Source organism: Ursus arctos, unplaced genomic scaffold (genome assembly GCF_023065955.2).
Source record: "Ursus arctos isolate Adak ecotype North America unplaced genomic scaffold, UrsArc2.0 scaffold_20, whole genome shotgun sequence".
In the NCBI taxonomy this organism is placed as follows: Eukaryota; Metazoa; Chordata; class Mammalia; order Carnivora; family Ursidae; genus Ursus; species Ursus arctos.
The window spans coordinates 8930072-8945165 of record NW_026622875.1 but is presented as its reverse complement, the minus strand read 5'-3'; the positions used below and the strand labels follow the sequence as shown (position 1 = coordinate 8945165).

The 15094-nt window shown below is 44.0% G+C and overlaps 1 protein-coding gene across 7 annotated transcripts in view; it reads left to right on the top strand.

Moving 5' to 3' along the window:
* KCNAB1 (potassium voltage-gated channel subfamily A regulatory beta subunit 1) overlaps positions 1-14609 on the top strand; it is a 362204-nt gene extending 347595 nt beyond the window's left edge. For 4 of the 7 annotated variants that reach the window (XM_057316034.1, XM_048216301.2, XM_057316033.1 and 1 more), the window contains 2 exons: positions 3352-3472; positions 7851-14609. In XM_057316034.1, coding sequence (XP_057172017.1) covers positions 3352-3472; positions 7851-8149 — 420 coding nt within the window. In that variant the 3' untranslated portion in view covers positions 8150-14609. The remainder of the gene's footprint in view (positions 1-3351; positions 3473-7850) is intronic. The other 3 variants (XM_026497343.4, XM_057316035.1, XM_057316036.1) reach the window with 1 other exon arrangement.
* The last annotated feature ends 485 nt before the right edge of the window (positions 14610-15094 follow it).

The following is a 15094-nucleotide window of genomic DNA, read 5'->3' as shown; positions in this document are numbered from 1 at the left end:
AAATGGTCACAGCATTGGGAGATGGCAAAGAAACAGGCTTTAAGAAAATTTAGAGAATTCTGTGACTTAATGTATAAAAGCAATAGCCCCCTGATCTGTGAAGAAAAGCTCATCTTTTCTTTGGCAAAGATTTACTGAGTACTGGGCTCTGTGTTGAGTGCTGAGGATACAGGGAAGAAGGGGACAGTCCCCCACTTCAAGGAGTAACTTAGGGACTTGTTAGATGGTGAAGGGGTGAATTATGAAACAGTGTGGAATCCACAAGCACTGTGGAGTCACACAGGGCTATCCACACAGTTGTCCTGGAATAAGGAGGGGGTGTCTGTGCTCAATCTGAAACACTGAAGAGATCTATTTTTTACCCTGTGGAGCCCTGGTTGCTCAAATTCCTCCCTCACGGTCATACTGATGGAGCCCCTCCTCTGTGAGTGCTGTGTCAGGACCTGGTGATGTCAAGATGAATGAGAAGCCCATCCCTGCCCTCCTCCATTTAGTTAGAACAAAACATCAACACGTGACCAAATCACTGCAGCAATGGGGCAAGCAGTATAATAGGGTTGGAAGAAAAATCAGCTTTTGACTCATGGATGACTGCCCAGTCATCAAGCTGGCTGTACTGTCGCACACAGCCACACCCACCACCAATCTTCGTACAAAAAACACTGGTTCACTTCCATATTTATATTTTAATTAAGGCTCATCTCCTCTCTGTGCTAACATTTTCCCACTTGCAAAGCAGTTAAAGCTATTTATTTCCCAAAACACTTTTGTTTCCTTTGGTATGAGGAAAAGCAGTATAAATACTATGCGTCTACTTTTTATAAATCCTAGCCTGCTTATGTTTTCCAAGGATTAAAGCAACGAGATTTATAGTGTTGAGTGAAGGGAGAATGACTCAATAAATGAATGTTTGATGTTTGTTACTTTTAGAAGTCTGTCTCTCAATATGTTGTGTGTGCGTGTGTGTAAATGCACACACACGCACGCACACACACACACACACACACACACACACTTGTAATTCGATTGTAAGAGTACAAATGCACTCCACACAACAAGGTTTTGAAAATGGAGCTCTGGGGCGCCTGGGTGGCACAGCGGTTAAGCGTCTGCCTTCGGCTCAGGGCGTGATCCCGGCGTTATGGGATCGAGCCCCACATCAGGCTCCTCCGCTATGAGCCTGCTTCTTTCTCTCCCACTCCCCCTGCTTGTGTTCCCTCTCTCGCTGGCTGTCTCTGTCAAATAAATAAATAAAATCTTTAAAAAAAAAAAATGGAGCTCTGTAAGTGATAAATAAAACAACCATTCCTTATGTGTGTGGTACGTATTGAGGCTGAAGGAACGCTCCTAGTTACAATAACAAGCAATCATTCCGCTCTTGGTTTTCAACCTTTTTTTTTTCCTTTGAAGAACACTCAGAGACTGGTCCCCTGAAAGGTGTTATGAAACTAAAGTGAGGGTTAGTAATGTTTTCCCACAGAGGACAGGGGAAGTAAGTTCAGGGGCTCTCTGACCCAGCACACAGGTCTGGTCAGGGTAGGGTCCCGGACCCCGATGGCAGTGTTCGTTGTCACAAGGCCCCACCTCATCACGGCTGGCACGAGCTCTCTGGAGAGGTGCTCCAGGCCACCATCCCTCTTGGAAGAAGCTGAGGTTTCCCAGAGCTGAGGCTGGGGAAACTCTTGGCCGTCTCCCTAAGCAAACTCTCAAGTGAGGAGCCAGACCATAAGCCTTTGAGATCTAGGAAGCCAACAGAACTGGGGCAGCTTGCCCTTTCTCTTTTTCACATCTGCAAAATCATTCCAAAAATCATAATAAAACATAATGTGGTTACCCTTTTCTTTGGAAATACTTTCTTAGAATGAAGAAAAAAGTACTTAAACAAAAGCAGGCAGCCTTATTGAAATCATGTGGGTAGTGTCTGTGGTGATTGCTGCCTTTGGGAAGGTAAAAGTCTGTGGTGACAATTATTTTGCAAACACACAGAACAGATGAAGTCCACGTTGCCACACAGTGGGATGGTTTCTATTATTTTCACTAAAACACATTCTTACAAATATTCATTACCTTTGGATGTTGTTGCTTACTGTTAGTTTTGTATAGAACATTCTACTGTCCCTCATTTCTTAATGAGAACAGAACCTTCTGGAAAGCAAGGCATTGAGAAGTTCTAAAAGATTTGTCTATTTAGGAAATTGGCTCACTTTACAGGCTACAGATCAGAGTCAGTCTCTTCTCAGAGGTTTTACAGAAGAGTTTCCCATTCTCAGTTTCCTTACCTTTTAAAGTTTCAATCGCTATACAAAAGATAATACACATTTGGGATAGTCTTTATACACTTTAAAACTCTAAAAATGTACTTGGGAACCTATTATATCTTGTCTGTTTCTAGGAAGGAGCTGAGAGAGCTCACAAGGTGGCCCTGCTCCAGGGCACCTGGGTGGCTCAGTCAGTTAAGCATCTGCCTTCAGCTCAGGTCATGATCCCAGGGTCCTGCGATCAAGCCCCAGGTCAGGCTCCCTGCTCAGCGGGGAGTCTGCTTCTCCCTCTGCCTGCCCCTCCCCCTGGTTGTGCGTGCTCTCTCTCCTCCCTCTCTGTGTCAAATAAATAAATAAAATATTTTTAAAAAGCAAGCAAGCCCTACTGTAAGAACAGGAGACTGGTGGGGCAGCGGGGTGGCTCAGTCAGTTAAATGGCTGCCTTCAGCTCGGGTCATGATCCCGGATCGAGCCCCACATTGGGCTCCCTACTCAATGGGGAGTCTGCTTCTCCCCTTGCCCCTCACCCCACTCATACTTGCTCTCTCTCAGATAAATAAAATCTTAAAAAAAAAAAAAAAACCAGACTGGCAGTAACTAGAAGGCAAGAGGAAGAAAGATAGTTATAAAAGAATGTTAAGATAATGGCTTTCTTTGAGCAGAAAGCTTGGCACCCAGCTTTCTTGACAAAAAGGAAACATAACAGACCTTGGTGAAATGTCAGGGTTTTTTTGGTTTGTTTTTTGCTGCATTCTAAAATTGGGCTATTGCAATAAGAAACATCATTTCCTCCACTTAGAGACGATATATAATTGATTATATGTCAGGATTTTAATAACTTTCATGAATGTTGATGGATTTGAATGGTGACTCTTAGTCAAAATCAATCTGTCTTGAACCAATAAACAAGGAGTGAGACCACGAGGAACATTTCTTTGCCTAAAAGCACAGGCATCCAGTCACCACGAAACATAAAATTTAGGGAAGAAGGTTTAGAAATTCACCATGAAGGCTCTCCTATTTTATTGATTTAACAGTCTTTGTCTCAGACCCTCACCAGACATTAACATTTAAATGCTCTTCTTCTCCCTAGTGCTACCAGTGGCTGAAGGAGAGAATTGTAAGTGAAGAAGGCCGAAAGCAGCAAAACAAGCTAAAAGACCTTTCCCCGATTGCTGAGCGTCTGGGATGCACACTGCCTCAGCTGGCTGTTGGTAAGAAAGCTACCGGGGAGGGGAGGCTCTGCTAGATCACGGAAAATGGTTTTCATATCCCTATCAGGATAAAGCATCTAGTGTAAGGGCAGACTGATCTCTGAAGCATACGCTCCTGGTTAACATTATCTAAAATGAAGTTTTCAAACTTCAGATGTGCTGTAGGTATAAATTTACATGTTAAAACATTTATTTCCTTCCTCTATCCCTTAGAACACACATAATGACTATAAAAAGTTGAGATATTTTACATTCTTTTTTTCAAACTAAGTCTTCAAAATCCTGAATGTATTTTATACCTACAGCACATCTCAGTTCACATCTCCAGTAGCCACAGGCGGCTTAGAGGCTAGATACCGAACAGAAAAGCCCGTACACTTTCAGCTCCCTTGCTTCATAGTAGCGCTTTTTCCTCATGGTCTCGTCTAAGTATCAGAGCCATGAGAAAAGAATACAATGGGTGTAGATTCTAGGAAAAGTTCCCAACGATTATGAAACAGCAGGGATTGGGACTAATCTGATACAGTGAAATAAGGAGATCAAAAGCTCAAGTTAAGTTCTATGAAAACAACGCAACGAATAAATTGCTGGATGTGAGATCCTTCTGTGGTTGGAAGGCAGAGAATGGGGACAGCTGGAGACAGAAATGGGAAGTAGTTGGGGAAAAGGTAGGGAATATCATTTACCCAGGTACATATACGTAGGACTTGTTTTAGTCCTTCCAAAAAAAAAAAAAAGTCAAAGAATAATGTGATTATTAGCATCCCTATAGCTTTAACAAGCATAGTAAAACAGTATTGGCCATTTGACCATGAGCAAGTTATTTAACCTATCAATTTTCTCATCTATAAAATGCATATAACAACAGATCTTATATATTTGTTGCGAAAAGAGAAATTATATATATAAAGCAAAGGGCAGGTACTCAGTACATGGTGAGGACGATGATAATGTTTTTGCAAAGAATAAGATACCTCGGACCTACAACTCCATCCATTCCTAGCCATGGCGTGTGGTCAAAGTGACAGGCAGAAAAAACATCTTCTTGAAATAGGGTTGTAAACACGGTTTTAGGTGGTAACATGACAGTTTTGAATTTAGCTCTGAAGAGAACAGTGTCCTTCTCAAAAGGAAATCTTGAGCAAATTTAAACTCACTGGATGTTAGATATAAATGAAAGACTCATTACAGCCCAAGTTTAAAACTTGCTTTGATTCTCCCTTTCCTCCCTCTGTGCCCCCAGCTGTCTTGCTTGCCTGTCATTTTTGTTCTTTCTTTATAAACAAGTAGTTTTGCTTTTAAGCGCAGAACTCTCAAACCGAGAGGGAAATTATTTTCAGGCATGTTACCTTTGATCTGCTAGAAGGGTGTAAGGGGCGGGGGGCCCTCTGGCAGGAAACAAACCACTTGAACCCAAGTGTGGGCTGGCTCCACGTCACACACCTGCACAGAAGCCAGCACTCACACTGTGCTCACAGGCTTTCTGGATAGGGCTGTTGGTGGCACTTGCTTAGAAGCTGAATCATCTGCATGTGTTATCTGTCACCCTGGCCAGTTTTGCCCAGTGGGTTCTCCTATGCCCCACAACCCATGGGGAAAACTGGCTGTTGCTGACATCAGGTAGTTTATGGGCAATAATTTTCCCAGTGCCCTGCTTTGACCTCAATACTTAACACCAGAGCCAAAAGAGTTCTCTAAGTGCAAAGCAGGAAACAATGCAGCCAGGAAAAAAAAAAAAAAAAGTCCTGGCTCACTTGGCATTTTGCCTTTATAGAGTATTATTTTGCCCATGTGGAAAGCTTTAATGATTGCCTCGAAAGGCCAGAGCATGGTAGCAGCTTAAGAGCATCTGTTGCAGAGCCTGAGCAAATTGGGGTCACCCATCAATCACTCACACCTGTTTATTCAACAAACACGTAATAAGCACCTACTACGTGCAGGTACTGGGCTGGGTGCTGAACATCTAAGTGCAAACAACACATATCTCACAGCCTGGTTGGCAAGTCAAGAAAATAAATTAGGTAATTTAATACAGTGTTGTAATAAAGTAATTGAGGACACAAAGGATTATGGAAGTTAAATAAAGTATAGGGGCTCCCAACCCAGCCTGGGATTCAAGGAAGGGCTTTGGGAGAAGGCAGCACCCATCAGGAGTCTCAAATGATGAGTAGGGATTAGTGAGGCAGAGGGACATTCCAGGCCAAGGGCACACTTGAGCCAAGGGTTTGAGGAGAAAAACAGCATGTTTGGGGATGGAAAGGATTTACCAACAGTTTGTGCTGCTGAAGCCCAAAGTTCAAGGCAGGGAGTGAGAAGACACAAAGCTGGAGAGGAGAGCTTTCTAGTAAGTTTGCCAAGATGAGAAATGAGAGCTTCATCTTATTAAGACAATGACTATGTCAGGTACACACTGAAGAACTTTTAACCAGGCACGACATGATCAGATTTGTATCTGGAAAAAGCGCTGCTCGATGTGTGACAGATTATGGGGGAAAGGGAGGGGACAATCCAGTCACGAGGCGGGAAAACAGGTGTGCAGGAGAAACAGTGTGGTCTTGAATGAGGACAGTGGGCAGTGGAACCAGAGCAGATTCTCCACGTGCGGTCCCACATCCACATGATGGAATGCTGTTCAGCAAGAAAAGAAATATTTACCAATAAATGCTATTACCATGGGTGAACCTTACAAACATCATGCTGAGTGAAGAAGTCAGACACAAAGGATCCAGGTTACAGGATTCCATTTAAATTAAATGTCCAGAAGTAATAAAATTTATAGGGGTACAAAGCAGATTAGTGGTTTCCTGGAACTGGGATCATAGAAATGGGATTACCTGTAAATAGTGATGGTTGCACATTTGATAAACTTCTGAAAAATTACGGAGTAAACTTTAAATGGGGAAATTCTACCTCAACAAAGTTGTTTTCAGAAAAAGCATGGTCCCAGGACCAGCAGCATCAGCAGCACCTGGAAACTTGTCAGATCCCCAGGCCCCACTCCAGCCCTTCTCAGTCAGAAACTCAGGGGGTGGCACCCTGTCATTTCATGAGCCCTCCCGATGATTCTGATGCATGCTACCATGCGAGAGCTCCTGGATTACAGAAATATTTAGGAGGAATAATCAACTAGATGTGGCAACTAAAAGGGAATGCGGGCTCAAAAAAAGGGCAGTTCCTAAGGGGAACTGGTTTGGGGATTAGAAGGTCAAGTTCCTTGGTGATGGCCCCAAAATGAGACTGGGAACACAAGAAAGACAGGCTTAGTAGTAAGTAGCAAGCCATGTGCAGTGCCCATGGGACACCTAGCAGGGTGTCCAGCAGACACTGCATCTGGGCATCTAGACACCTCCAGCTGCAGACATCTGTAACCACAAGGAGGTTCCTAAGGAACTTGGCTTCTAACACAGTAAGAAGGGGACTAGAAGGCAAAGGAGTCATCTCAGGGAGTCTAAACTAGCCTTACGAAGTGTAAGAAGGGCAAGGCAGTAGCTAAAGTATGAAGGGTCAGAGGAGGCTAATTTTAGAGTGGGACAAATTTGTTAAAGGAGGTAGTAAGAAATTTAAAATTCAGGAGAGAAAGTGAAAAACAATGGATGAATCAAGTCCAAGAAAAGTCAACAGGAATTGGATCCAGGGCAGACTTTGCCCTTGAACAGAAACCAGACACATCATCTTCTGAAACGGGAAGGTGTGGATGTGTTTGTGGCTTACTGAGGAATGTCCCACCTGATGGACTGAATTTGCTACATACAGCAGGAATCCAGGTCATCTGCCAGAGTGAGGGGATGATGCTGGATAGAGGGTTTAAGGGTGGAGGTTTCGAGAGAGGCAGAGGAGAGAGGAGTGAGGGGTTGAAGGCTGGTGAAAGAGTAACCAGATAATCAACACAGGCTGACTCTCAGACTAGGAAGAAAGGGAAATCCCTAGTTTGACAAGTCGATGGAATCGAAGAACGAGACACTCAGGGTCTACAGGACTGTATGTAACAGATGAGGAAAAAGAGCATGAATAAGATGGAAAGACAGGAGACTGTGGGCCAAGATGGAAACAGGAATGCAGACGTCCGCCAGGGAGCAGGGTCAGGTGTTTTCAGGAGCAAGAATGTGTTCCTGGGGTGGATAGCTCAATTGGATACCCCAGCCATTGGGTCAAGTCTTCATGCAGAAAGCATATGAGCCCTAAGCCATCAACTCAAATGCACAGATTCTACTAAACTCCCTCCAGGATGGGGACTGCTGCTGAGGTCTTAAATCCTAGGGAACGCTTTTTATCCTCCCCCCAAAAGTTTTGGTTGCAACAATGGGAATTACAGGTGGTATTTGGAAGCTAATCAACAAGAAGTGTTTTGACATCCTGACCGTGTGTGCTTTCTTCCCAGCATGGTGCCTGAGAAATGAGGGTGTGAGTTCTGTGCTCCTGGGATCCTCCACTCCTGAACAACTCATTGAAAACCTCGGTGCCATTCAGGCAAGTGCTACAACCCTTCCCACCAAACTCCAGGGGATATCATGGTCCTCTGAAGATGTCCCCAGCCAGTGTCCTATCTCTCTCCACCTCTACCCTTCATTGTGTCACAGCTTCCCACAGGCTTTCCTAGATGGGGGTGGAGAGAACGTGAGCGCAGGGGGCGAAGGCAGAACCTTTCCTGTACGTGGACCCAGGGGTGTCCTCTTATGAAGAGACGATACTCTCAAAGCTCATTCTTCAGGATGGACTGTGGGACAGTACATTCCAAGACCCAAGCAATGTGACACTGGGCAACTGGGCTCCCAGGCCTTACCCATAAAAACCAGCTTGAAATGTAATAGCCATAGGACAATGTATGTACATCATTTATTCATTAGTTCTTTCCCCAAATATTTGCCCAACCTACATTGTACCAATCGCCCCCTTCTGCTCCCACAGCATCCTGTGTTCCTCCCCATCACAGCATTTATGATCGTGTAGGAGAATTTCCTGTCTCCCCTGCTGGAGAGGAAGCTACCTGAGGTCAGAGACCTGTGTCTTTCTTGCATCTCCACTGCTTTTCCAGTTCCTAGCATACTATATATCCCTTAGTCAGCAATCAAGTACTTGTTGAATGTTTCCCACATTTGAAAGAGGAAGTAGGTTCAAAATTCTATTTTGGATTTCTAGGATCACATCTTCCCTAGCAGCCAGTTCAGGCCTAACCACCCCACTTCTTCCCCTGCACAGAGTGGAACTGGTAGGAGCCTGCAGCTATACTCCGGGGAGCCTGTAAGGGCAGTGAGAGGGGAAGTGGGAGAGAGATGTTCCTGGGAGTTTCATCTGTGGAGAGGGTGGGGGCTGGTGGCTACTGTGACCATCCCCCTACCCCCAAAGGCCACACCTCAGTCCTGAGCCTGTCCCACTCTCAAGCCCGAGGGTCCTGAGGAGTCTGCTTACTACTCTTGCACAGCCACCACCTGCCAAAACAGGTGTGGTTGTGTATTTTCCTATTGCTCCCTGGGGAACAGAACGGTCTCCCCTGCCCACGTGTCCCTGAAGCAAGCCCTGTGAACCCTCCCCAAAGGAAACACATGGACGTGGGAACAAACATGATTCACCTTAAAACGTTTAAAACCCTTTTCGCAAATAGCCCACGATATGCTGGGAGATAAATGGTGCCGACCTCCCTCCAACTATCCCTTTCTTAGGGCTGTGCAACAGGGTAATCACCTCTGCCCCTGCCACAAAGAACCCCTCCTGGGCCCCCAACTCCTCCTGGATTCTGTGGGCTTCCATCCCTGCATGGGGAATGCTCCCTCTTATGAAAACCACCCCTACCTTATTTTTACTTATGCTCTGGGAAAAGACAAAGAGGAATGACAATGGAGGAGATAAAGGTACAGTCTGTATACAATTGAAAATCCAATGATTTCAATTCCATTCGTAGTTCTTATGTATAATACATTTGGCATCACGCTAGGCAGAGCGAGTACTAAGAAAAAAAAAACAGGTCTCTGTCCTCACGGGCTGGCTGAGAGTGAATTCAGAAATCTGTCCCTTAGTTCATTCATATCTTGAGAGCCTACTATGTACCAGGCGCTGGAAAAACCATAGGAACAAGAACGATATTAGCCAAAGAGTTTACATTCCAGTGGAAGAGGCAAATGAACAGGAAATAATTTCAGAATGTGAGGACTATTAAGTAACTAATGAGGGTTCTATGATAGAGACCAATTGAGAAGTGGGTGGACCTACTTCAGATGATGTTTTTGCACAAGGCCCCTCTGGGATATGCTTATTCTAAAGCCAGCCTGGAAGAGGAGAAATGTGAAAACACCCAAGCATGAGGATTCCAGACACAGTGGAGAACAGTGCAAAGGCCTGGAGGTGGGAAGGAACTTGGCTTTTTCCAGACACTGCCAGCCTAAGGCTAATGTGGCCAACATGTAGTGAGCAAAAGGGACAGTATGTGCACTGAAGTGGAGGCAGGCAGCAGATTTCACAGGATGCTCAACAAGTTTTGTTGTACATGCTCCTTGGGAGCATTTTAAGAGGGACACGCTGTTATCGGAGTTTTTTAAAGATTGTGCTGGCTGCTGTGTAGGAAGTGGAATGAAGAAAGGCAAAGGCAGTGGTCCAGGTGACAGATGTTGGCTGGGATTAGCTAGGATGGTGGCCATGGAGGGGAAGTGAATGGAGTCCATAGGCTTTGGAAACAGACACCAAGACGTGCTGGTGGCTTAGCCCAAAGAGGGAGAAACTGAGATTCCTATCATGCTAATAGAGTGACCACTGCCATCCCAGGGGGAGTTAATATTGCCTGAGAATGGTTATTCAAAAAAAAAAAAAAAGTAACTCCAGGGCTGGGGGAGTAGTCCAGGTAGCAAAAGACCTATTTCAGAGGAAAACTCTGAGTCCATCATCTTCCCAAAGCACTTCCTCCCTAGCAAGGCTCAGGCTGACAACAGGATCAGGGGAGACATGCTCCACGGTTAAAAGAAAAGGGACCATTCCCCAAGGTGGGAGACTGCTACCTTAGAGGCTTTATCATCCCCTCCCCTTTTCCACTCCTACCTCCGGCCAGCCCAGCACCGAATATTCCACCTTAGGCAGGTTGTGACTGGGCAGCTGGGGGTGGGGGAAGGGTACCCAGCAGTGGTGGGATTGGTTGCAGTGCCAACAGTTGTTAAAGAAAGGAAATTTCTAATGGGAGCAGAGAGAGTCGGGTGCTCCAAGGGATGGAACGTGCCTAAGACATGCATAAATTGGAGACTAGAGAGGAGAAACCACAGCTGCAGGCAGCCTGCCATCATCTGCACAGGTCCCCATCCTAAAAAACCTAAAGTGGGGAGAAGCAATTCTCTCCCCTTCCTGAGGCTCCCCATCTCCTGCTCAGAGAAATCCAGGCTTTTCAGCAGTCAGGCCCTTCTCACATCCAGGGCTCATCTCCCCTCACCACCCCTTCCCTGGTATCCTCAATCCACCAATTATTCCAGTCAGAACAGCAAGGTTGCCAAACTGGTAGCCTGTGGGATGTTTGTGTAATCTGCAGTGGATGAAAATGTTTTACAACAGTTGCCAACATTAAAAAATTGGGCGACTTCATATAAAATTCTGTATGTATGGCTTAAAAAATTTAAGTCTTACAACACTATATATACATTTTTCATGTTTTATTCAAGTAGTTTTATGGTTTCTTTTTTTAATGTTTAAATCTCTATCTGAAATTTACTTTGGCGTAATGAATGAAGAATTTTTTTCTCCTCACATGGCTAACCCACCATATTTTAGACAAAACTTCCCACAAATCTACTTTCTAGATTTGGGTCTCTTTGTTGCAGTCTTATTTTAAAGAACATATTAGTTTCAATTCTGAGACTACTAAGCTGGTGGGAAGTTAAACTCTCCTCCTTTAGCTCTGGATAGGAGAACGCTAGCCAGAACTAGTTTCTCAGGCGGAGTAGCTCTACTATTCTGCCAAACCCTACCACGGCTTTTGAGAATAGCACTTGAGTGGAGACAAGGTCACCCCGGCCAACATAATTGCAGCAGAGGAAGGGTGAGACCGAAACCTCAAAACTGGCCGGCATAATTGTCTTTTGCCACAGTCTCCACACAGGGTCAGTCTATTCCTGTGAAGAAGACTGTCTTTGTCCCTTGTCTTATGGTGTAATTAATTTGTGCCCTTGGTCCCCTTCTCATGATAAATTCTAGCCTTGGGTGATCTCATCCTCTCCCAGGGCTTCAATGGGCAGGCCTGTGTGTGGCAAGTGACTCACGAACCCTCAACTCCAGTCTTCCTGCTGGCACCAATCCACAGCTCCACTCAGCTGCCCACAAGCCTTGCCCACACCGATATCCCACAGGCACCTTAATTTTGAGCCTACTTTAAACCTCTTGTGCTCCAAACTACTCTTGTGGTTCCCACTCTCAACAGTGAACATCTCTATCCTTCCAGTCATTCAGTCTCGAAATCCTCATTGGCCTCCAAAGTGTCTCTCCGATCCACTCTCCTTTTCTACTCCACTGCCACTAACTACCGCTTTCTCGTCTCTGGCTCCAGCAGCAAGAAATGTCTAACATCTGTGTTCCCTCTCTACTCCTCCAAGCTACCTCCAGGTGTCTGACAGGGTCACTTCCAGCTCAGAAGTCCTGAGAGGTTCCACGCTGCCAAGAATTAAGTCCCAACTCCAAAGAGTGGCATTCAAGGCCTTCCACGCTGATTACCCCAATTTCCCCTTCCCCCTATTCCTACCATCACCACCACCCTCTACACTTGCTTCCATTTCAGACTGCTCACTTTTCCAAGCCATTCCATCTATGAGGGATGCCTATTAACCCCTGGCCACAAGTGGCAGAGAATCTCTCCTTAGTCTCTAGACCTGTGCTACCCACAACCCTAGCCTCTAGCCACAAATGGCCTTTTAGTGCATGAAACCAGCTTGTCGGAATGGAGATGTGCTGTAAGTTGTTAAATGTACTGGATTTGAAAGACTTAGTACTTAAAAAAAAACAGCATTTTAATTTTCTATGCTGACTTGTTGAAATGTTTTAGATAAAATGGAGTAAAAACAATTTCACATTCCCTTTCACTTTTACATGGCCATTAGAAAATCTGAAATGATGACTCATTATATTCCTATGAGCCTTCATTTAGACATTATGCCTTTATTCAGGTCAGCAATACTTAAAAGCACCAACTATGAGCCAAGCACTCTTACCACAGGAGATGCAGTGGTGAAAAAAACAAGGTCCCTGACCTCAAGGAGCTTACAGTCCGGTGGGGAACTTACACCTAGTTGTGGCTTATAAATGTATACAAGTCTAGACGACTCTGCTTAGTATGAAGCACAACAAATGACTGGCAAGTACTAACCCTATCCTCTGTACTTCTCCTGCTCCTCAGGTTCTCCCAAAGATGACATCACACGTGGTAAATGAGATTGATAACATATTGCGAAACAAGCCCTACAGCAAAAAGGACTACCGATCATAAGGCAGGGCATGAGCCACGGGACGTGCACGGTTCCAACTGCGGTCTCTAGTGGTACAGAATGGTGTCACTAGCCAGTCTTTTGAGTCACTTAGCAGCCTGCTGCTCAACCTCTAGTATTCCCGGATTCTGAGCTATCTGCTGTCGCTACCACTGTGCACATGAGTTACGAGCACATCCGAAAAATCACAACCAAGGAAATGCATTCTATTTTCTTATCTTGGACTGGAGTCACCTATTCTTGCATTGCTCTGTACACCTCATGCGCATGCCACAGGGCGTTTATGAGGGGAGGGCAGACTACAGGCATTTAGTAACTTGAAGGCTGTACAGATCTAGTTTTTCAAATGCATAAAATCTGCAGATGCAATGTGGATTGCATCAGAAAGAGTAGGCTATGTTCACTCAGAAGTTATGGGAGAATAAGCAAAACAACTTCACGTTGTTTTTTTCTATTTCCACATTAAGGTCAGCAAGAGTTGTTTCACTGGTCATTCAACAAAACTAAAATTCCAAGGCATTTGGTTTCATTACCTTTTAAAAATACTGTTGCTTGGCCCCAAGAATGCCCTGTATTGTCATTTACCCAAGGTTATCTATTAGGATTCTATTAACATTGTCCATTCACATGGAGAGATGGTGAAAGGACCAACGCCCTATCTATCTTTAACTTGAGACATTATGCCTAATTTATGAAAGGGAGGATTACACTGCTATGGAAGCTTAGGCCTTGAATAAAATGTATCTGCAATTGAAGTGTTCATTTTTGACTACATTTTATTAAAACCTGCTTTATACTTTTGACTGCTTGTAGGCACAGCTTCTGTAAGTTTCAATATTTGAGCTTTAAAACTAAATATACACATGCTCAGTTTTGTAAGTAAACCTGTAAAATACCCACAAAGGCAAATGTCTGCTGTCTAATTAGCACTGGGACTTTCAATAGAATGCTTGTTTTTGAGGAATTAACATGGAAGTAAATCATGGACTCTGTGAAAAATGCTGTCGCTGTTCAGCATATGCTGGGTGAATTAACTTGCCTAGTAAAAAAGCAAATGTTAAAAAATTTCCGAATTCTATAGCCACATTATATGCACTAAACTAAATGCATGAAAGCTTTTTGCATGGATTAAAGGGGCCTAGCCTTGTTGCACACAGAAGCTGAAAGCTAACCTTGCCACTACTGACTGGTTACCTATCCTCATGAATATTCCACTTGAAAAAAATTGTGACAATATATTGTGTGTACCTGTAAGGAGGGAAAACTTGGGGAGGGGTGGGGTTCCTATCTATTTGGATACCTGAGCATGTACAAAATTCCAATTTTCTGGCTCGCAAGTACCCCATATAGGAATCACTGAGATTTAAAGAAGAAATACACTATCAGTTAAAAATGCTATTTTCTGTTACCATTTCCAAATACATCATGATTGAATTCTAAATCTCAAAGTGTTAGTGTAAAATACCAATAAATTTTCTTTTTTGTTATTACTGCCTGTATTCTACTAAGGAAACAGTCGGTTTTTTGTTCAGGAGTACCAGATTCATGATAGATCATCCTTCAGTTGGTCATTGTGTATTAAACCAGTGAACTACTTACTGTACGCATAAATGAGCTGAAGTTGTCTAATTGGAACTGCAATTTAACGTTTATTTGCCTAGAGTAATAAAAGCATTTTGTGCATTTAATCTCAATTAGAGTTTTTATCTGATATTTCATTATAAGGGAATATATATATATCCACCTCCATAAAATATGTAGTAGGAATCATCTGAATAAAAATTGTGTTGGCAAGTAAGCAGCACTGAATAATACCCAACAGAAACAGCCGTTATCAAAAGATTTCAGTAACAATCCAAACTTTTTTCTCTTATTAATGAAGAAAATGATTAACTGTTAAAGGTATCTCTCGTTGGGTTTTAGAAATGCACTAAGTTAAGGCTAAAGTTCTCAAACTCATTTAAAAATACCTGCAAATTAAAACCAAACGACAGGGGCACCTGGGTGGCTCAGTCGTTAAGCAGCTGCCTTCGGCTCAGGTCATGATCCCAGGGTCCTGGGATTGAGCCCCGCATCGGGCTCCCTGCTCGTCAGGAAGCCTGCTTCTCCCACTCCCACTCCCCCTGCTTATGTTCTCTCTCTCGCTGTCTCTGTCAAATAAATAAAATCTTTAAAAAGA